We start from the raw sequence: 20,089 nt of genomic DNA, 5'->3' as shown, positions 1-20,089 counted from the left end.
AGCTGGAGGAGTCGCCAAGCAACCGGCTCGAGGTCGCCACGGCGCTGGCCGCCTCCCAGCAAGCCACGCCCTCCGCGCAGGGCAGCGTGCCAGCCGGGGGCCAGAGCTCGGCCAATCAGAGAAGCTCCGACGACACTTCCAAGGAGAACGTGAGTCCATCCCCTCCTGAACACGGCCCGCTATCCGTCAGACCCTTCCTGACTGAATACTTAACTCTGTCCCTTCAGGGTGAGGCCAACGAGTCCAACCAGGACGCCATGTCCACCTCCAGCGACCTCCTGGACCTGCTGCTGCAGGAAGACTCCCGGTCCGGCACCGGCTCTGCCGCCTCCGGATCCGGCTCCTCCGGCACCAGATCTTCAGGTTCTGGTTCCGGCTCCAACGGCTGCAGCTCGTCTGGAACCAGCGGCACCAGTAAGTCACTCAGACAATAACTAAGCTAAAATATATTTTAGTTTTTAAGAAATATTTGCTTTTGAATTATCATCCAAACTGTCAAAATTTTTTTTAAAATTGCCAGTTTAAAAGAGAGTTTTAGTTTAAAAAGTTTAAAAGTTTTTAGTTTAAAAGAGTTTAATAAATTTGTGAACATTTGATTGTCAAAAAAGTGTTTTTCCTGATTTGTCTCCAAGAATTAGTCTGTGACCGATTCAGGCTCCTGAAAGGTCTTAAGGATTTTTCCTCCTTTTTTTCCGGTTCAGGCAGCAGCCAGGGAAGCCACACCAGCAAGTACTTCGGCAGCATCGACTCCTCGGAGAACGACCACTCCCGCAAGCAGCCAGCAGGGGGCGGCGGCGGCGGTGCCGGCAGCAGCAGCGCCGGAGGAGACGGCGGGGAAGAGCAGTTCATCAAGTGTGTGCTGCAGGATCCCATCTGGCTGCTGATGGCCAACACCGACGAAAAGGTCATGATGACGTACCAGCTGCCCGTCAGGTAGGAAGAGGCGCCACGAAAAGCCTAAAAATAAAAACATAAAGTGTAGAAACTTGAAAACAAACTGTGTGTGACTGTAGGGACATGGAGACGGTGCTGCGGGAGGACCGTGAAGCCTTGAGGAACCTGCAGAAACATCAGCCTCGCTTCACAGACGAGCAGAAGAAAGAGCTGAGTCAGGTCCACCCCTGGATCCGGACAGGCCGCCTCCCCCGAGCCATCAACATATCGGTAAGCTCCACCCCCCGATCCGGGCGTGCGGCGTGCAGCTGGAACCACCTCTAACGTGTCCCTCTGGTTTCAGGGCTGCGCCGGCTGCAAGTGTCCGCCGGCGGTGCCGACCGACGCCCCCTTCGACGTGGAGATCCACGAGATGGAGCTGTGCACCGTGCTGAAGGCTCAGGAGGAGAGCTTCAAGAAGAACGCTGACGAGGAGGACGAGGAGGAAGAGGAGGAGAAGGAGGCCAAAGCGCAGGACAGTAATCAAGCTGCAGCCGCAGAGGAGCAGAGTTTGAGATCCGAAACGTTGGCGGGAGAGACTTAAACAAGAACCTCCCGGAGCTCCACGGGAGCAGAACATTCCAGAAAACTGACGGATCAGGAGGGACATTTTAGGGGGTCGATCTCCTTGGAAACCTCCAGAAATAAACACTCGGTTTTAGAGAGTGAATCACACGAACACCTTTGAGCTGTTCTTGTAGTTTTATTTATTGAAGTTGTCCTCATGAGAGGAGAATCTCCTCACCGGTGGTTTTTTATCTCCATGTTTAGCTTGTAAACAAAGTTTTCATGTTTGACCTTCCTTCCTACTGAATGTTTCTGCTCTTATTTTCATCCTGTAAGGATATCTATGTATATATAAAAAAACAAAAAACAATATTTTCTCCTTTTTTTTTATAAAGAAAAGTTCTGACCCGAATGAAACAACAGAGCACTTATCAAAGAAAATGTACAGCGGAAGTCACAAGTTATTATATGTATATTTTTGTACTTGAATTCCCTGCAAATCAGAAAATTCTAACAAAAAAAGTGTTTGTTTTGCAGAAAGAAAACGTTTTTTAGGAGAATAAGAGGGAACTTCCATGATGTCAGTGGAACATCAGTGCAGTCGCTTTATATGAGCACTAGAAGACTGAAATTAAAGACCCACTCCCATCCTCTGTTGATCTACTTTCATTTTTATCCAAAATAATTTTAAAAAGGTCATTTTTTAGGACATATTTTCTCCGGTTCATTAGAAATTTGCCTCTGAATTGTGGGCGGGACCATTGTGGCAGAGTAACCCCGCCCCCACTTAACGAGAGCTCTCTGTTTACAGCAGGGTTGTCAAACTCAATTTCCCTCTGGGCCACTGAAGGGGTTCCATTTGTGCCAAAATGTGTCCATTCTCTATGTCTACTGAACAAATTTATTGAACATTTGTTCATGTCTTTGTACCACTAAGCTGCGAGTCCGACGCTAGCAACTGTTGCTAAGGACTTTTCTGACAACCAGATCCAACGACGATAGCAAATGCAAAGTTTTGAACATAAAACAAGGTGAAACACTACAAAGCAAAATTTTTGCTTGGTAGACATTAAACTTTTATATTAAGGTGGGGGCCGCAAATGGCCCGCGGGCCGCCAGTTTGAGACCCAGGGTCCCTAAAACCCCCCAACTCTGATTTAACCGTCTACAAGCGGAGCAGCTAGCTTGTGGACCGCTACAATCTTTTTTTTCATCCTCTCTTCTTGATTTAAAAGAGAAATCCTCAAAAATGTTCTCAATACATGTCCTCCATCTTTAGAAAAAAGCCACAATAACACGATTTTCATCGGAGTGGGTCTTTAAAGAAATCACATTATACCATCTCCGTGTGGTCGGCACCTTAAGAAACTGTGAAAGCCTTCATGGGAGCTTTGTGTCGCTAGCTTATGTTGCTAGCTTGTGTCATAAGTAAGATTGAATAGTGGTGGAACTACTTTGTAAGAAAGTCCTGAGATTTTAAAGTGTTTACCGTCTCTTTTTCCCTTTATTTCATTTTTTTGTGTCACTGCTCCAGTTGTGTAATTTGTATGCTTCAATGCATCTGCGACAGTTTCTTTTTTTGTGAAATTCTTTGTACAAAATGAAAATAAAATGACTAATAAGACCTCGAATTCAATTTCTTTTTTTTTTTTTTTCAATTGAAGGGGATTTCATGCATCTTCTTGAAGTTCTTGTTTTTGCAGAGAGTGAACGGAATGAACTGGAAGCAGGGAGGAAACCGGGGCAGCTGCCTCCTCACCTAACCGCAGTCTCATTCTGCTCAGCTGTGGTTCAAACCCAAAGAGGTCACCGCAGCTTAAAAAAGACCGAGGCCCGTCCTCGTTCAGGCGAAGGGGCGGAGTTTACCGTAATGACTGCAAGGCGTGTGGTTGATATCATGAACGGTTGATGGAGACGATGAGCCGGTCGACAGCTTGAAGTCACCTTGACGTTTGTTTTTCCACAACAACAACTTCAGTCTGTGCCACAGCAATGTTCATGCACAGACCAGCATATTTCAGGTTTTTTCTGGGCTTATATTTAAAATTCCTCATTTTGTTTTGCACATTTTGAATTCTTTCCCAGACTCAAATTATGTCAACACTTGGCTAACTTTATGTTAACATATTTTTTTATATACATCTTTTTTAAAAGTTTTTTTAGGAAACAAATTTAAAAGAAATGTTTAAAACAGAGAGGAAGGTCTGCTACTTTTGAGCCACATGCTAGTATGATAGCATGAAAACTGACTAAGCTAACACATTGTTAGCAACTAATTAGCATAACCACTAAAATTACTCTAGATTTGCAAATATGATGTCACCAAGAAGTAATAACCTAATAAATTAACATTATAAAAAGCTGATGTTTGAATCCACTGTGTTCTAATGTTAAAAACTTGGACGAATTAAAAAAAAATAAATGTTTACTTTTTTTATTAAAATGGCAAATCATTTCAATGCATTGCATTGTGGTCTATATTCATCAATGTGCACTTTTTAGGGTGACTTTCATTGACAATATATAGAGGTGGACAAAACACCCATAGAAAATACTTTTCCTCTGGTTCCTGCTCTGACACTTCCTATTTTCAACACCAGGGGGTGTCCAATTCTCATAAACTGCAAACATCATTAACTCCCAAAAAAATGGCGAACGCCCTTTGTACTGAAAAGAGTATTAACATAGATTGTAGGATCACTGGACAGGTTAACCCCCCCTCTCTTGTGTTCCAAAAACAAGTACCTGCTGGCTCCAAAAACCCAAAATCCCAAAGACTTCAATTGAGAAATAAACAGCTATTACTCAGTCATTTGATGTATCAGAATAACTATTCTTGCTCTGATACATTTTCCTAACATGTTCTTGGTAATTTTGATTTCTCATGATATTTTTTTTCCTTTATCACAAGTTATTCAAGCTATAAACCGACCAATCAGATGCCTCAGTAAAAGCCTGGGGTGCCCATTGGCCCCACCTCCAACGTTTGATTGACTGATTCTACCGAATTGGCTTCATTTCAAGAGAATCAGACTTGAGGCATTTTCTATGGGTGACGTCACACCTGCTTCATCCAGTGATAATTAGATGAAGTCTGACGATACGATATGTATCGCGATATGTGTCAAACGATATATATCGCAATTAATCCCAAGACTGTGCCAGAATGTTTTTTCACAATTTTCTTTAATGAGTTAGAAAAAACTCCACCTGAATATTATTGCATATTTCATGTTATTAAAATAGTATAAACACTAACCACTGTATCTGTATCTCATATACAAGTTGCTTTTACTCAAGCAAATCTTTGCTGCCTTTCTTTTGGTAAATTAAAGAATATTTGTTCTTGAAGGGAAAAGTCAATACTGTGATTGTCATGATAAAATATTTTTCAATATAAGAAAAACAAAATTAAATAATTCATTAAAAAATTAATTAAATATCGTCTTGTCAACATTTTAAATCAATACAAGTTTTGCCAAATGAAATATCGCGATATATCACCAAATCGATTCTCTTCTGCATCTCTAGTGATAATATATGTCTGTGTTGTAAGGAAATTCACAACAAATTTTAAATAAACTTATTAGAGCACTATACATTACATAACACTGCAAATTGAGTAAATTAAAACTTTGCCAGAAGGTTGAAAGCGATAACAATTTAAAATAAATAAATGAATACAATAAATAAATAAATTTAAAATAAAAAAATAATAAAAAAAATAAGAATACCCACAACACAACCATTGTTCCCATTTAAGCTAGCACTGGAGCTAGTAAATGTTTTAAAAAAACTTTTTTTAGTTTAATCATATCATAACAATACTTGAACAACAATTAGTAAATAACACATGTACTTTGAAAATATGGAGCCAGCTTAGTGCATACTGGGAAAAAAATGCAACAAGACATTCTTTAAATCAAATCTTACAAAACAGGATCTCCTAGAGAGAAGGTTTAATTTTCCTCCCACAGCCCAAATAAATGCTTCATAAATGAATTGGAAATTATTAATCGTTCCTTAGGTGTGGACGTGTGTGACCGTGCAACAAACTGATTACCTGTACCCACCTTAACCCAACAATAGGTGGGATAGGCTCCAGCAACCCTAAAGGACTTTGGTGGGTTCTGAAAATGAAACGAAGACAACAACTTGAAAAAAATTAATCTGCATAATATAACTCCAAACAAATTAATTAGTGACTTTGTATGAAGTTAAATTTATGCTACATTAAAAAAAAAGTAGCAGATTTTGAGAAACTGGAAAAAAAACATAAATTGCATCACAAAAATGTATATCATTCGGGTCAAATCTACACCTACATTTGATTGTTTTCCCAGAGGAAAGGGGGTAACTAGTAGGCAGATTCGTTCAAAATTTGCCAACACGATCACATCTTGTTGCTGTAGACTCACCTCCAAGGCCTCACCTGTTCATCACCTTCATGAGGTGAAAATCTCCCTGTGTGACCTCACTGAGCGGCACGCATGTTATGTTTGGCTTCGATTTGATTCCTTTTTTACTTCATACTTAATCTAACTTTCTCGCCCTTCCCTCCCCAGCGTCCCACCCATCACATCCACCCCCCTCGAATGCCCTTCTCTCCACGCCTCCACACCACTTCTCCCTCCGTTTATTTCTGCTTCCTTTCCCTCTCCTCCTCCAATTCCAGCGTCTTTCCTGATCTGTGAGGACGTCAGGATGGAGGACAGGGTGTGGACCGTGTGCCTTTTTGTCCTTTCTTGGAGGTTCGGATGGACGGATGCTCAGAGGACGACTAACCTCACCGAACAAGGGTAAGGGGTGTGAAGAAGATCTCAAAAATGTAGGTTTTTTAATCATGTCTGTGTGTCTGTGAGTCTTCTCCTAGACGCTGGGTTATGATCCCTAAAAGCAGAGTGGAAATAGATGGTTTCACTGACAATAACATGGGGTTAGCATCTTGTAAACAAACCCAGACAGGCGGTTGGAAAAAGGAACACGACGATGCAGAAAAACAGCGAAAAAACTCAGAATTAAGACCATTTTTCATGCTTATTAGTATTTTTTGACTTGTATGTTTGTTGTGCATGGTCTTCCTTATGAATCACACATGAGGGATGGATAAATGCCTGTGGAAAGCTCAGATCCACAGGCAGAGGTGGGAGGAACTCAACCACCGGGGCAATTCAGGGCAGAATGTGGCCTCATCAGTGAGACTGAGAACCAGACAGACCGTAAAATGAAACGACTTGGTGTCAAAGATGATGAGTTTTGTCGCATTAATGACATAAAAAGTCAAGCTAGCAATTTGACATCTGGTTCAGCTAAATTAAAAGTTGTTGCTGGGTCTGCCTTGATGTGTGTCTGAGCAGATTCTTGTGTTGCTGGGCTCCATGTGTGCGCAGGCGGCTGCGCAGCATTGGAGAAGGTGCCCATTGGCTGCGGTAAGCGTCGACTTTCTTGTGGTACAGTCAGCACACAGCACGCGTTCTGTTTGCTGGTTTGACTGAGAGTTATGAAAACACCTTGACGGTCGACCAAAAAATCCTCCCCTCCTCAAGCCTCTAAGAACACAGACGACCACTGTAGATTTGTATGTAAACATTGTGTGTGTGCATGCGCAGTTTGGCCTGAAGACACGCTGCACAGGCTTGAAGGGGGCTGCAGTTTTCCTCTGTGGTTCTTCTATTTTGCAGGCCGCTCTTTCCCTGCGGAGGACACATGGTCACAGACTCGGGCATGGTGGCCAGCGAAGGCTTCCCCAGTTTCTACAAACCCAACAGCAAATGCACCTGGTTCATCACTGTGAGTCATGCTAACCACGACAAAAGGGATAACTTTATTACTTTTTTAAGGCTTATATTTAGAGTAAAATTAGAGACAATTGTGAGCAAAGGTAAATACAGAATGCTGCTGGCTACAAACCGCTCTTGCAAAATGTAATTTGTTGCTTTTGTGGCTCGTTTGTCACTCACAATTTAAATAACTACACTAAACGCTAAAAAAGAAATAAAAAATGTTTTTTTTCTGTACAACCAAACTGTAGTTGTACATCAATAATTGTTTATAATTGTAAGAGATCACAACCACTTCATAATCTTTTGCCAATGATTTAATATAAATAAACATAAACTGTTGGTGTGTTGATTGCAAAAGAGAAATGGGCTGGGTTCCTAAAACAGAACCTTGTGGAACACCTATTTTAATTCAGAAAGTTAGAAATTCTAGCTGCTATAAAAAGCCTGATTTTTAACACGTTTTTGACAAAAGGCAGGGGTGTCAAACTCACTTGCACAGGGGGCCAAAATCCAAAACATGCCTTAGGTCACGGGCCGAACTAAATGAACATTTATTGAACAAAGTGAAACTAATTTTTTTAAATTTAAAAAATATAACTTTTTATAAAAACAGGCAGGAATATTTTTCCAAAATAAATAAACCTTAAATAATTTTAAATATTTTACTCTTCATAAAAATATATTCTGTCAAAATTATACAAGTTATAAAGTTATAAGCGCAAGATAACATTGGGCCATTAATAACAACAAAATAAAATGATCTGGAGGGCCGGATCCGGCCCCCGGGCCTTGACTTTGACCCGTGTGACTAAGGGATACATGTGAGAAGAATCCAAAAACTATGACAAAATAAGAGGTCAAACTTAAAATTAGGGACCTATTCATCCATCCATTTATTCATATTTAACCATCCATCCATCTTTAATCATCCATTCATCCATCTCTAATCATCCATTCATCCCTCTTTTTCTGCTTGTCCAAATTTCCTCCGGTTCTGTCGAGGAGACCCTATAAACAGCATCCAAGGCCAGCTGAGAGACAATGTCCCTCCATGTCCTGGGTCTTCCACATGTTCCCTTTGGAATTTGCTTGAATGTCTCTCCAGGGAAGTTCCCAAGTCTCCAAAAGAGATCCCACAGTCACCTCAACTGGTTATTTTGGATGTGAATGAGCAGCCGCTCCAACTTCCTCTTGGTAACCTCTAAGAGACAACAATCACTCTAAGGAGGAAGCTCATTTTGACAGGATGTTGTCCTTTTGGTCAGGACCCAAAGCTCATGACGATAGGTGAGACAAGGACCATAATTTTCAGTAAATACAAAAGCTTTGCTTCTTTACTGGAATGACCCAATAAAACAACCACTTATTATGCTCCATCCTTCCTTTACTTGTGAACAAGGCTCCGGCATATCAAATTAGCAAGTCTCCACCTCCCTAGAAAAGGACAACTATCCTTCTATAGTCAAAAACAGAACTATAGTCTCCAGCTGAGCTCTCCTTCCAGATGCTTACACTCCACCTCAGAGCACATTGAAGGTCCTGGTTTGATGAAGACAACAGAACAACATCGTCTGCAAAAAGTAGAGATGAAATCCTTTGGTCCCCAAACCAGACTATCTCTGGCCCCTATCTGTGTATAAAAATTCTGTCCATAAAAATGATAAACAGAACCTGTGAGAAAGGGTATTTCAGGCAGAGTTCAGCATGAACTGGAAACAGATTCAATTTACTGCCAACAAACAAACCAAACTCTTACTCTGGTTTACAGAGGCCAGAGGGCCAAGTAGGAGGTCCCGGACTTCAAATTCCTGGAACATTTCAACAAAACATCCCAAAAAACAAGGTTAAAGGGTTTTTCCAAATTCACCAAACCATACAAGATGGAGAAACTCCCATGAATCCTTGAATTATTACATAGGGCCGATAAGCAAGAAAGGGAATCTTAAATAAGTAAAAACTAAACCAAAGAAAACCAAAGCAAAGACACCTAAGTATGTAAACTAATTTTCTTTGATTTTATTTTTCAATAGATTTTTCTGAAAATAAATTAAGGATTTAACTCTTACAGATTTTTTTAATTAAATACTTTTGATGCTTCATCTGTTTAGATGCTCAGTTAAAGATGCTTTTTGATTCACCGTTGCTGACACATAGTTTGTAAAATTGTCAACTTTTTCAAATGTCAACATTTAGCTTATGTATAAGGAAAAAAAGGGATCCTGAAACAAAGCCCTGTGGAACACCTATTTTAATTCAGGACAATCAGTTAGATAGTCTAGCTGCTACAAAAAGCTTTATTTTTAACAAGTTTTTGGGATAATGTTAATCGACAATTGTATATATATATATATATTCTTCAAATACTGCATAGCAGGATTTCTCTTTGATCGTTCCTAACGATGCCTGCTTGTTTCAGTCAGACATTGTACAAAGCTTTACCCCCCCAAAATTATAATTAGAGATTTGTTGACATCTGTTTGTGGTCAAAATGGGCGTGAGAAACAGCCCATCTAAACTTACAATGAACCACTTGGGTGGTAAGCAGGACATAAATATAGACCCCTGTAGAAACTTAATTGTTGGTTTTTACATATTGTGTTCTTATTGTTACAAAAATCAAACTGTTAATGAATGAGTAAGCAAGAAAATTTGACCAAAAAAAGAATAAAGAAGAAAAAATACAGAAATCGGGGTCTCCTCCTGTAGTTCTTGGAGGGTCAACTTGATATAATTTCTTAGCTACACACATTTTGTTGGTCGAAGTAGGATATTTTTCAGGTAGAAACCTTCCTTCAAGACAAAGTCTTCTTCTGTGTTCCCTAAATATATAACTAAAGACTTGATTGGAAGGTAAGATCCAAGGACTTCCTTCATAATATTTCAAGAAGACTGAGTTTTAGGACATCACCAAAATACATAAATTCCATCATTAATTCTCTCCTTAAAGTTTTTGATTAGAGGTCTTACAAAAAATCCTATCATGTTCTTCCATTCAAATTCTTTTCATCTGGAAGGACATGATCTCCTTGCATTGTTCTCCTAGAAATTAGACAATCAGAGCATAGTTTGTTAGTCCTACAGGGGCTTACTAATTACGTGCACACACTTTGCATCCAGTATTTGCACCAGTAAGGAGGCAGTACTCACATCTGCAGTGCTGCATAAAGGGCACAAAACAAGAGCATCACCTGTACATCGTAAGTGTATGCAATTTAAATTGTCCCCCCAAAGTCTCAAATGATCTAGAAGACTTGTCTGTATCCTCTTTAAGATGCAACCACTCCTCTCCACAACCCTCCACAGGTCCAGACAAACCAAAACCTGCAGAACCCATATGGGTCAAATCCCTATGCAAGTGCATGTGACTAAGGGATCAGTAAGGGATCAGTTGGAATAAAAAAGAGAAACAGACAGAGACACTGATTGCTGTGTTTCAAATTCAAAGAAGCAGTTCGCATATACAGCCAAAAGAGTGAACTCAAAGAAACCATCCATTTTTTATCCTGTTACCTGTATATCCCTTTCAGGGTCAGGGGGTTGCCGGAATCTATTCCAGCTACTGTTGGGTTAAGGCGGGGTTCCCACTGGACCAATGTTCTGTCTGGTGCAGAGCTGCACAATCACTCACATGTATACCGAGGGACAATTTAGAGCAACCAATCAACCTATGAAACATGTCTTTGGATTGTGAGGGGAAGTCGGAGAGCCCAGAGAAAACCCCTGCATGTACGGGGAGAACATGAAAGCCACAAGCCAAAACCCTGACATTTTTATGAAAGCATGGCTAAAGTTCTGTTTTTGTCCTTTTTCCAACCCTCCAGGTCCCAGAGGGTCACGTGGTCATGTTGTCATTCCGCCTCTTTGACCTCGAAGCTGACCCCACCTGTCGCTACGACTACCTGGATGTCTACAATGGTCATTCACTCCTGGTGCAAAAACTGGGGCGCTTCTGTGGGACCTTCAGGCCAGGAGCTCTCATCTCCACCTCCAACACGATGATGCTGGAGATGGTGTCAGACGACGCCACAGGAGGAAGGGGGTTCTTGGCGTCCTTCAATGCTGGGAAGCCACACATGGAAGGTGTGGACACAAACCTACAGAGTTTTATCAGCCCTTCAATATTATATAACTGTCTAGTGAATCTAATTCATCTTATGTGGACTGCTCTTCCTAAATAGGAGTAACGTCATCCTCACTGGAGTAAACAAACCACCGCAGGCTTCTGCAATCACTATTTTGAACTCATCTTAGCACGGCATAATGTGTTTTTAATTAGGCTCATAAAGGAGCTTCCTCTTATTATGGGGTTTCCTCATCCACAGAGAACCAATTTTGTGGAGGGCGGCTGACCAAAGAGCAAGGTTCTGTCAAGACGCCCAACTGGCCCAACTCTAATTACCCAGCAGGTATCAGCTGCTCCTGGCACATCTCCGTGGAGCCGAGCAACGTAAGTTCACCGTACTTACTTAATGGATGAGATTGTTTTATTGCTATCCAGATTTTTTCGAGTTGACAAAACCATCTTTAGATGCACGCCACATGCAACCATAAAACCAAGGAGGAACCAGCTCTTTTGTCAGCCAAGAGCATTCAACTAAAACTTTATTGACTAGGATCATGCCTAGAAAAACAGTACATTCAAATGTTTCACACAAATCACCATGATCTTGTTGTGCCTTCTCCAGCGCAGGTTCAAATAGAGTAGAGAAGAGTAGAGTAGAGTAGAGTAGAGTAAGGTAGGGTATGGTAGGGTAGGGTTGAGTAGTGTATGGTAAGGTAGGGTAGGTAGGGTAGGTAGGGTAGAGCAGGGTAGGGTAGAGTAAGGTGTGGTAGGGTATGGTAGGGTAGAGTAGTGTATGGCAGGGTAGAGTAGCGTAGGGTAGGGCATAGGGTAGAGAATACTTTATTAATCACTATTCAGAGAAATGTAGCCGTCCGGTTAGGACACATTCGAACAAGAAAGCTACCCGGACTTGCTGCCACCCTAGATTTCTGTGTTTGGAAGTGGCCACTTCCATTGAAAAGTCTATGTAAAGGCGAGTTATCACACATTTCAAGCTTCATCGTTCAAAACTCTCGAGCATTCAAGTGTAGCTACTCAGGTTTTTAAGCCCATTTATGGGCTTTACATTCAAAACACATGAAACCAGGTCAAACTTTGACCAATCAGGGACAGGGATTTGGTTGTGACGAATGGTTGAGGTAATTTTCAATTCATGAAGTGCTAACAGTTTGAAAATTGATCAGGGAGAAATGAATAATCGTGGTTTGTGCCCAAGTGGAATTACAGTGTGTGACACCACTAGCACTAGTTCTCTAGTGCATACACTAAAATTGGAACGATACAGAGAAGATTAGCATGGCCCCTGCGCAAGGATGACACGCAAATCCGTGAAGCGTTCCTCATTTAGGCCCTGTGACAGACTGGCGACCTGTCCAGGGTGTACCCCGCCTTCGCCCTTCAGTAGCCGGGATAGGCTCCGGCACCCCCGCGACCCCGAAAGGGAAGACGCGGACAAGAAGATGGATGGATGGATGGATGGATGGATGACACCACTATGGCCTTTTATTCTAAACCCCATTCCAACTGTAGGTGATGCACTTGTGCTAAAAAAACAGTAGAAAAGAAAAAAAAATGAAGAACCCCCTCCTGGCTTGTCCAGTGTGAACACCATATGTTAAAAGAGTGTTGCAGGACGCAAAGCTGATGGATAAAGCCGCTTTTCTCTGTTTTAGCATTTACGCTGATTGTGTTTAAACGGTTGAATAGTAGGTTAAAAAGCGTGTCATTTAGGTGTCTCTGGCGACATCTCCGGTGTTAAGGGGTTAAAGTATACTTTTTGCTAAATTTTTATCAACTGTATTCCCTGATATAGTTAGCATTTCCTCTTGGTTATGAAGCATTGATATGATCAAGACTGTTTTTACACATATAGGCTGCAACATGAAAATCACTAAAATTAGCACCAAAGTCCACTTCCTGCCACCACAACTGTACACAAGCACTTCCAGATGATACATGTTCTGTACCAGAGGCTGAAAATTAGAAGCTGCCTAAAACAACTTCACCCTCTTAACACCATTTACTAAAACCATCAGCTATTTACAGATCATAAGAAACCCTCTCCCCAGTTCAAAGCTGGAAGCGAAGATAGACAAATGTAATTTTGTTTAACGACTCACTCATAATTTAGAGCACATCCTTTGAACTGCACCAGCATGGGGTATAATGAGCAACTCCATGAGTTATGATTATGACTGGAACAACACCCAGAGATGAGAGAAGGATTAACATGAATGCATCACTCCCATTGTATAACTGTGCTTCAAAGAGTCACTCTTAAGCAGGCCTGAATGAGGCTCCATGGTCACTTTCACAGACTAAAATAAACTTAGTTAGAACATTTCAACCTGGAGCTGCTTTTATTTATTAGCATAGACTTCTACAATACTACTATTTATTTTTTTACGTAAAACACACAATTCTGTATATATTTTTTAAACATTATTTGAATAGAAAGATGCATGATTTAACAAGACAAGGAACATAACTTAAAAGTGTCAGAAAGCACATCAGCATATCGTAAAAGCTACCCTAAAAATGAGCTAAACAGCTAGCAAACATTGCTTATAATTCTAAATAAAGTGCTTATTAAAAATGTACACATTTTTTAACCAAAGACTAGAGAAAAGCATTTTCAAAATACAAAATCTATGAGCTGTGAAGGGGTTTTTAATCTTAGTATTGTAGCTAAACCACTAGCATTCCCATTAGCAATACAGGAAAGGCAAAATCCGTTTAATGTGCCTGATATTTGTTTGAATTAAGGGTTTAAAATGTAACTACGTACATACAAAAACACCATGTAAGTGTGGAGAGGTAAGGAATATGCATAACATTTATAAATTAGGCATGTTTGTCTCACTATATTTGTATCTATTGTAAATTAAATTATGATTATGCTATTTTTAGCTAAAAGCATATTTTCTCCAGAGGGAGAGGAGTTTGTTAGAAATTCACCTCTGACAGTTGGCGTGGAAGTAACCCTCTCCTGATATCCCATCATACCTTTTTTCCTCTCTCTTCCACTAGCTTACAGTCCCTCAAAACCCCAAGCTAACATCAGGGGTGCGACAAAAATGGTGAGCAGCATTGGAGCTGTCCAGCAGTGTAGTTTTGAGCCAGATTCCAGCCTGGATGAGGACAAATGAAGAAATGAATGTATCTATTTGTCTGCAAGTGAATGCATCAGAATGGAGAGTTTGGCCCACCCATTTTAGTTGCTGAATCAATATTGAGAATCTTTTCAGACTCCTGGTTTTTCATCAGCTCCTAATCCATCACGATTTGCATAAAAAAAACCCATCATGACATCAATGCGATAAGAACATGTTAAGAAAAACACAATTTTCATTGGAGTGTGTCTTTAAGTTTTGCAAAATGAACTATTTTTTTAAATTTGGGTAGAATGGTCCAGTTGCTAAGAAGTATTTCAATAAATGTACCTTTTTGCCAGTGTGTCAGAGAGTGTAGCAGCAGATCGGTGCTGAAATGAAAGCCTTCATTGAAGGCCTGCAGACGTGTTAAAAGTCTGAAGTACGGGATGCAGAAAGGAAAGGAAGGGACTAAATGCCCCCTTTTTATTTTAGAGCTCCTCCTCTGCTGTTTTACTGTGTCAACACTATGCTTCTGCTGAAAGTCAAACATGTCCCGACTTTATAGCTCAAAAGTTCATAGCTAAAGTGTTTTTCCAGGTGATTGAAGTCAAGTTTGAGAAGATGGATTTGGAGGCTGATACGTACTGCCGGTACGATTATGTGGCGCTGTTTAATGGAGGAGAAAGGGACGACTCAAGGAGGATTGGAAAGTTCTGTGGCGATAGACCGCCGGGGTGAGATGATTGGTCATACGTAGTAAACGTACTCAACATGATTCTAGATGTAATGTGTTTTTATTTCCCTTCTGATCCAATATAGGACTATAGTGACAAATGGAAACGAGCTCCTGGTCCAGTTTGTCTCTGATCTTAGTGTAACTTCGGATGGATTCATGGCGTACTACAACAGCGTGCCCCGTGGGTCCCGCACCCCCACTGCTGGAGGTGACTTTATTTACAGTCTCAAGACCACGTCTACAACAAGGAAACCGACCGTGAGGCCCAGCAGCATCAAACCAACACCAAAACCAACTACCAGAACTTCTTCAAGAACCACTCCTAAACCTACTCAGAAACCAACTCAAAAACCAACCGCCAAGCCAACTCAGAAACCAACCGTCAAACCAACCACCAAACCAGCTGCCAAACCACCCCGGAGACCCAGACCTGGCCTAGTAGTTAAACCCACCCCTAAAACCATTAAAACAACGCCAGGGAGAACGCCGTTGGTGAAGAAAATCCCACTTCATAGACCTACTGCCAAGCCCTCAGTCAAGCCCTCACCTAAACCCAAACCAACTAAAGCTACACCCAAGTTACCTGATAGAAAACCCACAAAAAAACTCACGGTCAAGCCCAAGACCATAAAAACTACTGCTAAACCAAGGATAGTGCCCAAACCCACGCGTAAACCTCTGCTAAAAACTAAACCCACTGCTAAACCTCGAGTGAAGCCAGTGAAGACGACTCCAAAGACTGTTGTTAAACCCTCAGTCAAACCATCAGGACCAACCAAGACAGTAACAAAGAAGCCATCAGTCAGCCAGAAACGTGAGTCAAACCAAACACTGTCACATTTTCCTGCTTTGCCCTTGGAACCACTAATTATTGTTTGTTGTGTGCATTTCCTGCAGCTTTACCGATGAACCCAATATGCACACAACCCTGTAAGAGGACCGGAACCCTCCAGTCCAACTTCTGCCCTCATGATTTTGGTGAGCTACTACCTGAATTGTCGCAAAACATTTTCTAAATCACCTTATTACTGCATAACATTCCTTCTCCTGCAGTCATCACCGGCAAGGTCACCTTCGTAAACAATGCTCCAAGGGGCTCGGCCACAATAGAGGTGTCGCTGATCAAGGCCTACAAGACTGGACAACTCAAAATAGCCAAGTCGGGACCCGTCAAGTCAGTGGTGCTGACTTCAACCTGCAAGAGATGCCCTGGGATTGTCAAAGGTACACTTCAGACATTCAAAGTCTTGGATGCCGTAGATGAGTGACATACTTCCTGTGGCACTTTTAACCTGTGGTAGAGAGTTAGAGGGTTTCAGGTCTGGTAACATTCTTGGCTACCCCATGTGTCAAAGTTGGGCATGCCAGTGGTTACATGGTGGTTACAAGTTGGCATCTTGCCATCAGTGTGTGAATGTGTGTGTCATAGGTGAATAGGAATAGGACAGTAAAAGGTTTTGGTCCTTAACCAAGAATAAATAGGTTTATGTAATTCATAACTGAAAGCTTTGTTGGCTTATCTCGTTTTTGATTGAGTTTGACCAAACCAAAGAATTTCTAGATTTTCGTGTCAAAGACTTGTAAAGAGTTATATACTGTGTAGTCCTGATATTCTAATGGAAAAGGGTTAGTTAGATAAGCATTAGTTATTGGGTGAAAAAGTACGTTTAATCCATTAATACCAGAGAAGTTGCCATTAACATGAAATAATATGCACTCTTCGAACTACCTTAACTCTATAACATTTATGGGGTTAACGAAATTCCAACAAAATCTGAAGCAGCTTCATTAGATCTGCATATGCACCACCTATGGGTGCTGAATTAACTAGTGTTTTTTTTTACCTCAACAAGAGTGACCTACCACATGCTTGACGTAGACCGTAGATTATCAAAAAAGATTTGTTCATCCATGGATTTCTCAAAATTTGAAATTTTAAAAGATAGCAAAGCTGTGTGTGCTGTTGAGTTGAACTCACACTTCCCGGATGAGAAAAAGGCAACTGTGTTAATGAGTAAGCCACTGCAGACAATTGAAATTATTCCTTGGTCTTAGCCATTTTATTTAAGCATAACGCCGTTTTTGATGCCCGTATGTGACAAGGTAAAACGGCGCTTTGAACACGCTCCTAGAACGGAGTTTGGAATGCGATAAAAGTGCTTTTTATGCCGTCTTGTGACAACACAAGACTATGATAGTACAGACATTTTCTGAACATAAATTTCCAAGTTCCTAGAGTCAGTGAATGCACCACGACTGAGGTCACCCTCCTTGTCGATTGCGATTGGTCCTTCATGTTAGCCCCGCCCCAGAACGAGGCCAAAAGTTTCAAACCTGAAATTTTCAGATTCAAAACCAAAAAAGAAAGAGTTGAAAGTGAAAAGAAGATTTGAAACTGAAATTTTGAGTTTTGAAACTTAGAAACAAAAAATGTAAAGCTGAAAAAAATGAAGTTTATATAAGAATTGCAGAAAGTTTCAGACACTTACATTTTTTTCAACCAATATTTCAGCTTCAATTTTTCAAGTTGTTTATAGCTCTGATTTTGCTCCATACAGAATAAGGAATTTTACTTTAATTGTGAAAATACCTGTTGCACATTGTGGTAAAGCTGCTTTTCTCTGCATCAGAATTATGGGGTTTATGTTATTAGTAGACTAATTTTACTTTACTAAGGGTTCGAACCTGTGACAACTTTTCTTTTTGGGGATTTTGAGGCACCAAACACACACACAAATTGTGGCTTTAAGTGATTCCCTTTATTTGTTTTCTGTCCACCTTCTGTTCAGGCCGAAACTACGTACTGATGGGAAAAGTGGATGAGCAGGGCAACGGCCTCCTGAGCCCCTCCAGCTTCACCCTCCTCTACAAACCCGTTCACACCAAACCACTGGACATCCTTTCAAAAAAAGCCTGCTGACATCATAGTTCCATCAGCCAATCAGAAGAGGGGAAATATTTTCAAGTGGCACTCTGAATGAGTTGATATGCAATCAACATGCGGCTGAAAAAGAAAAACCTTTAACAATTGAAACGCTCAAAGTCAAGTATTTCATTTTTATATTATGTATGTAAATGGTACAGTATATTTTTCGAACTACTTCACAATGTTAAAATGTTACCAATAAACATAGTTGTTGACATAATTTTGGAGACTTTCTTTGATATTGTTCGCTCTTTTATTGCAATGCTAATGTTAGCTTGGGCTTGTGATGTGCTAAATGCTAGCGGGAGAGAGTGCAAAGTGCTGATGGGGAATAGTGAGGCTAACTTCGCTCCAACAAACAAACCAGAATTATATTTCTAATAAGCTCCTTCTGCATTTCAGAAATATATATATATATAAATGAGAGGCTTTTCGATTTTGACTTAAAAAAACTGCATATTAAAAGACCACTAGGAATAATTTTACAGTAGAAAAGATTATAGTTGGAGTGAAACCATAAGTATCTGACAGAAAAACATAAGGAAAAGACATTTAGCCCGGGCTGTAGCTAATTTACAAGCTAGCAGTTAACTTGTTTGGACAGGTTCAATTTGAATTCTCAATAAGGAATGGTTATCAAACGTTTTGACAATAGCTGTTTATTTTCTCAATAGAATATGGGATTTTGGCTTCTTGGAACCAGCAGTATTTCCTATTTGGAACACAAGGGAGGACAGGAACCTCAGTCCAGTTCTCATATACAGTCAGCTTATGCTAAATGCAATCCGAAAACAAACATCAGCACAGACGATGGATGTCAAAAATGTTGGATTAATCGGAAATGGCCCTAAAGCCTTAGTCCTGTTTTACGAAACGAACTTATTTGATCCAAAATGTCATAACACAAGAGCTTTTTTTTTTTTATTACTGTGAATATGAACTAACAAAATCGTCTTAATCATAACGACACTATGATAAACTCCTGCCTCCAGCGCCCTCTGCTACTTAAGGTGGGACTTATTTTGAAATGTAAAATGTAAAATTGATTGTGTTTGAATATAGAATTTACCCCGGTTCATTCAACCTTTGACGATTAGCACTAAATACTTTTAGTTTCTACTTTTTTATCCAAATAGGCAACTATGAAAAATACCAGGGTTCAAACAGCAAGTCAGTTTAACACTAAAAAATAAGTTCTAGAACAGTGTACATTTTGTAAAACCAAATGACTTGTTTTTTAAGAGCTCCAGGTATCGGACGAATGTCCTTCCATCCACAACATGTCGCTTCTAGCAAGTAGTTTGAGAAGAAAATGACACAGGTGAAGAGAACACCAAAGAAGCTTTGGAAACATTTGTGCAATTCCATAACTACTTTTAAAGGAATTTTTTAGTTAGGGTTGGGTTAGTTACTGCAGTTTGAAAACTACACGAAAGCAGTTTGATGAGTCAGTGCATGAACATCTACATTAAGTTGGTACTTTGTTGTTTTCCATGAGCCTTTATTTTAAAAAATGTATTATCAAAGCACATTGAGTACATTCAGAAATGTATCTGGGATGACTATGTTTTAAAACCTGAGGACTTGCTTGATGGACCTGGACAGCTTGAGGTCTTTGAGCTCACCGAAATGTTTGAGAGGCAACCAAGTGACGCAACATTGACAACAGATGAAGCTTACCTGAAAGGCAATCATCCAGTTGGAGCGTGGGAGGCAGCAGACAAGCAAATCAGAAACTGAAAGAACAAACATTAAAGAAAAATTTTAGACAAATCACGAAACTTCACTGTAACAAAAGAATATGTTTCTGCAACACAACTTTTTTGTAGAAGCAAAGTATTGAAGATTTTTCACACACATATACAATACTATATGTATCACCATATATCCCAAGATTGTGCGAGAGTATGACTTGGGAAAAAAACTACCTTGACCAATAAGACAGAATGAAGGAGAACTCTTAAATTTGGCAGAGATGCTTTATCTTGAGGGAGGCTTCGTGCATTTATGTATATATATATATATATATATATATATATATACTTT

The 20,089-nt window shown here is 40.3% G+C and overlaps 2 protein-coding genes and 1 non-coding gene across 3 annotated transcripts in view; all 3 read left to right on the top strand.

Annotated features, from left to right (window-relative positions):
• The window catches only part of per1b (period circadian clock 1b), a gene marked incomplete in the record, with an annotated part of 16,560 nt that extends 14,467 nt beyond the window's left edge, over positions 1-2,093 (top strand). Inside the window, 5 exon segments of the mRNA XM_024287819.2 lie at positions 1-149; positions 228-414; positions 702-933; positions 1,014-1,164; positions 1,238-2,093. Coding sequence (XP_024143587.1) covers positions 1-149; positions 228-414; positions 702-933; positions 1,014-1,164; positions 1,238-1,477 — 959 coding nt within the window.
• Positions 2,094-5,795: 3,702 nt separating this feature from the next.
• Positions 5,796-18,251, top strand: pcolceb (procollagen C-endopeptidase enhancer b). Its single transcript, XM_024287820.2, has 9 exons — positions 5,796-6,239; positions 7,122-7,230; positions 11,045-11,303; positions 11,546-11,670; positions 14,979-15,115; positions 15,201-15,931; positions 16,015-16,095; positions 16,171-16,341; positions 17,907-18,251. Exons 1-9 carry the CDS (start codon positions 6,145-6,147, stop codon positions 18,035-18,037), a joined length of 1,839 nt encoding a protein of 612 aa, XP_024143588.1. The 5' UTR covers positions 5,796-6,144; the 3' UTR covers positions 18,038-18,251.
• LOC112156525 lies at positions 12,529-12,634 on the top strand. The gene has a single exon (XR_002920991.1). It is a non-coding gene; the product is annotated as a U6 spliceosomal RNA (small nuclear RNA).
• Positions 18,252-20,089: the final 1,838 nt, after the last annotated feature.

Source organism: Oryzias melastigma, linkage group LG18, assembly GCF_002922805.2.
Source record: "Oryzias melastigma strain HK-1 linkage group LG18, ASM292280v2, whole genome shotgun sequence".
Lineage (NCBI taxonomy): Eukaryota > Metazoa > Chordata > Actinopteri > Beloniformes > Adrianichthyidae > Oryzias > Oryzias melastigma.
Note: the sequence above shows the minus strand (reverse complement) of the source record. Positions and strands in the feature narration are given on the sequence as shown.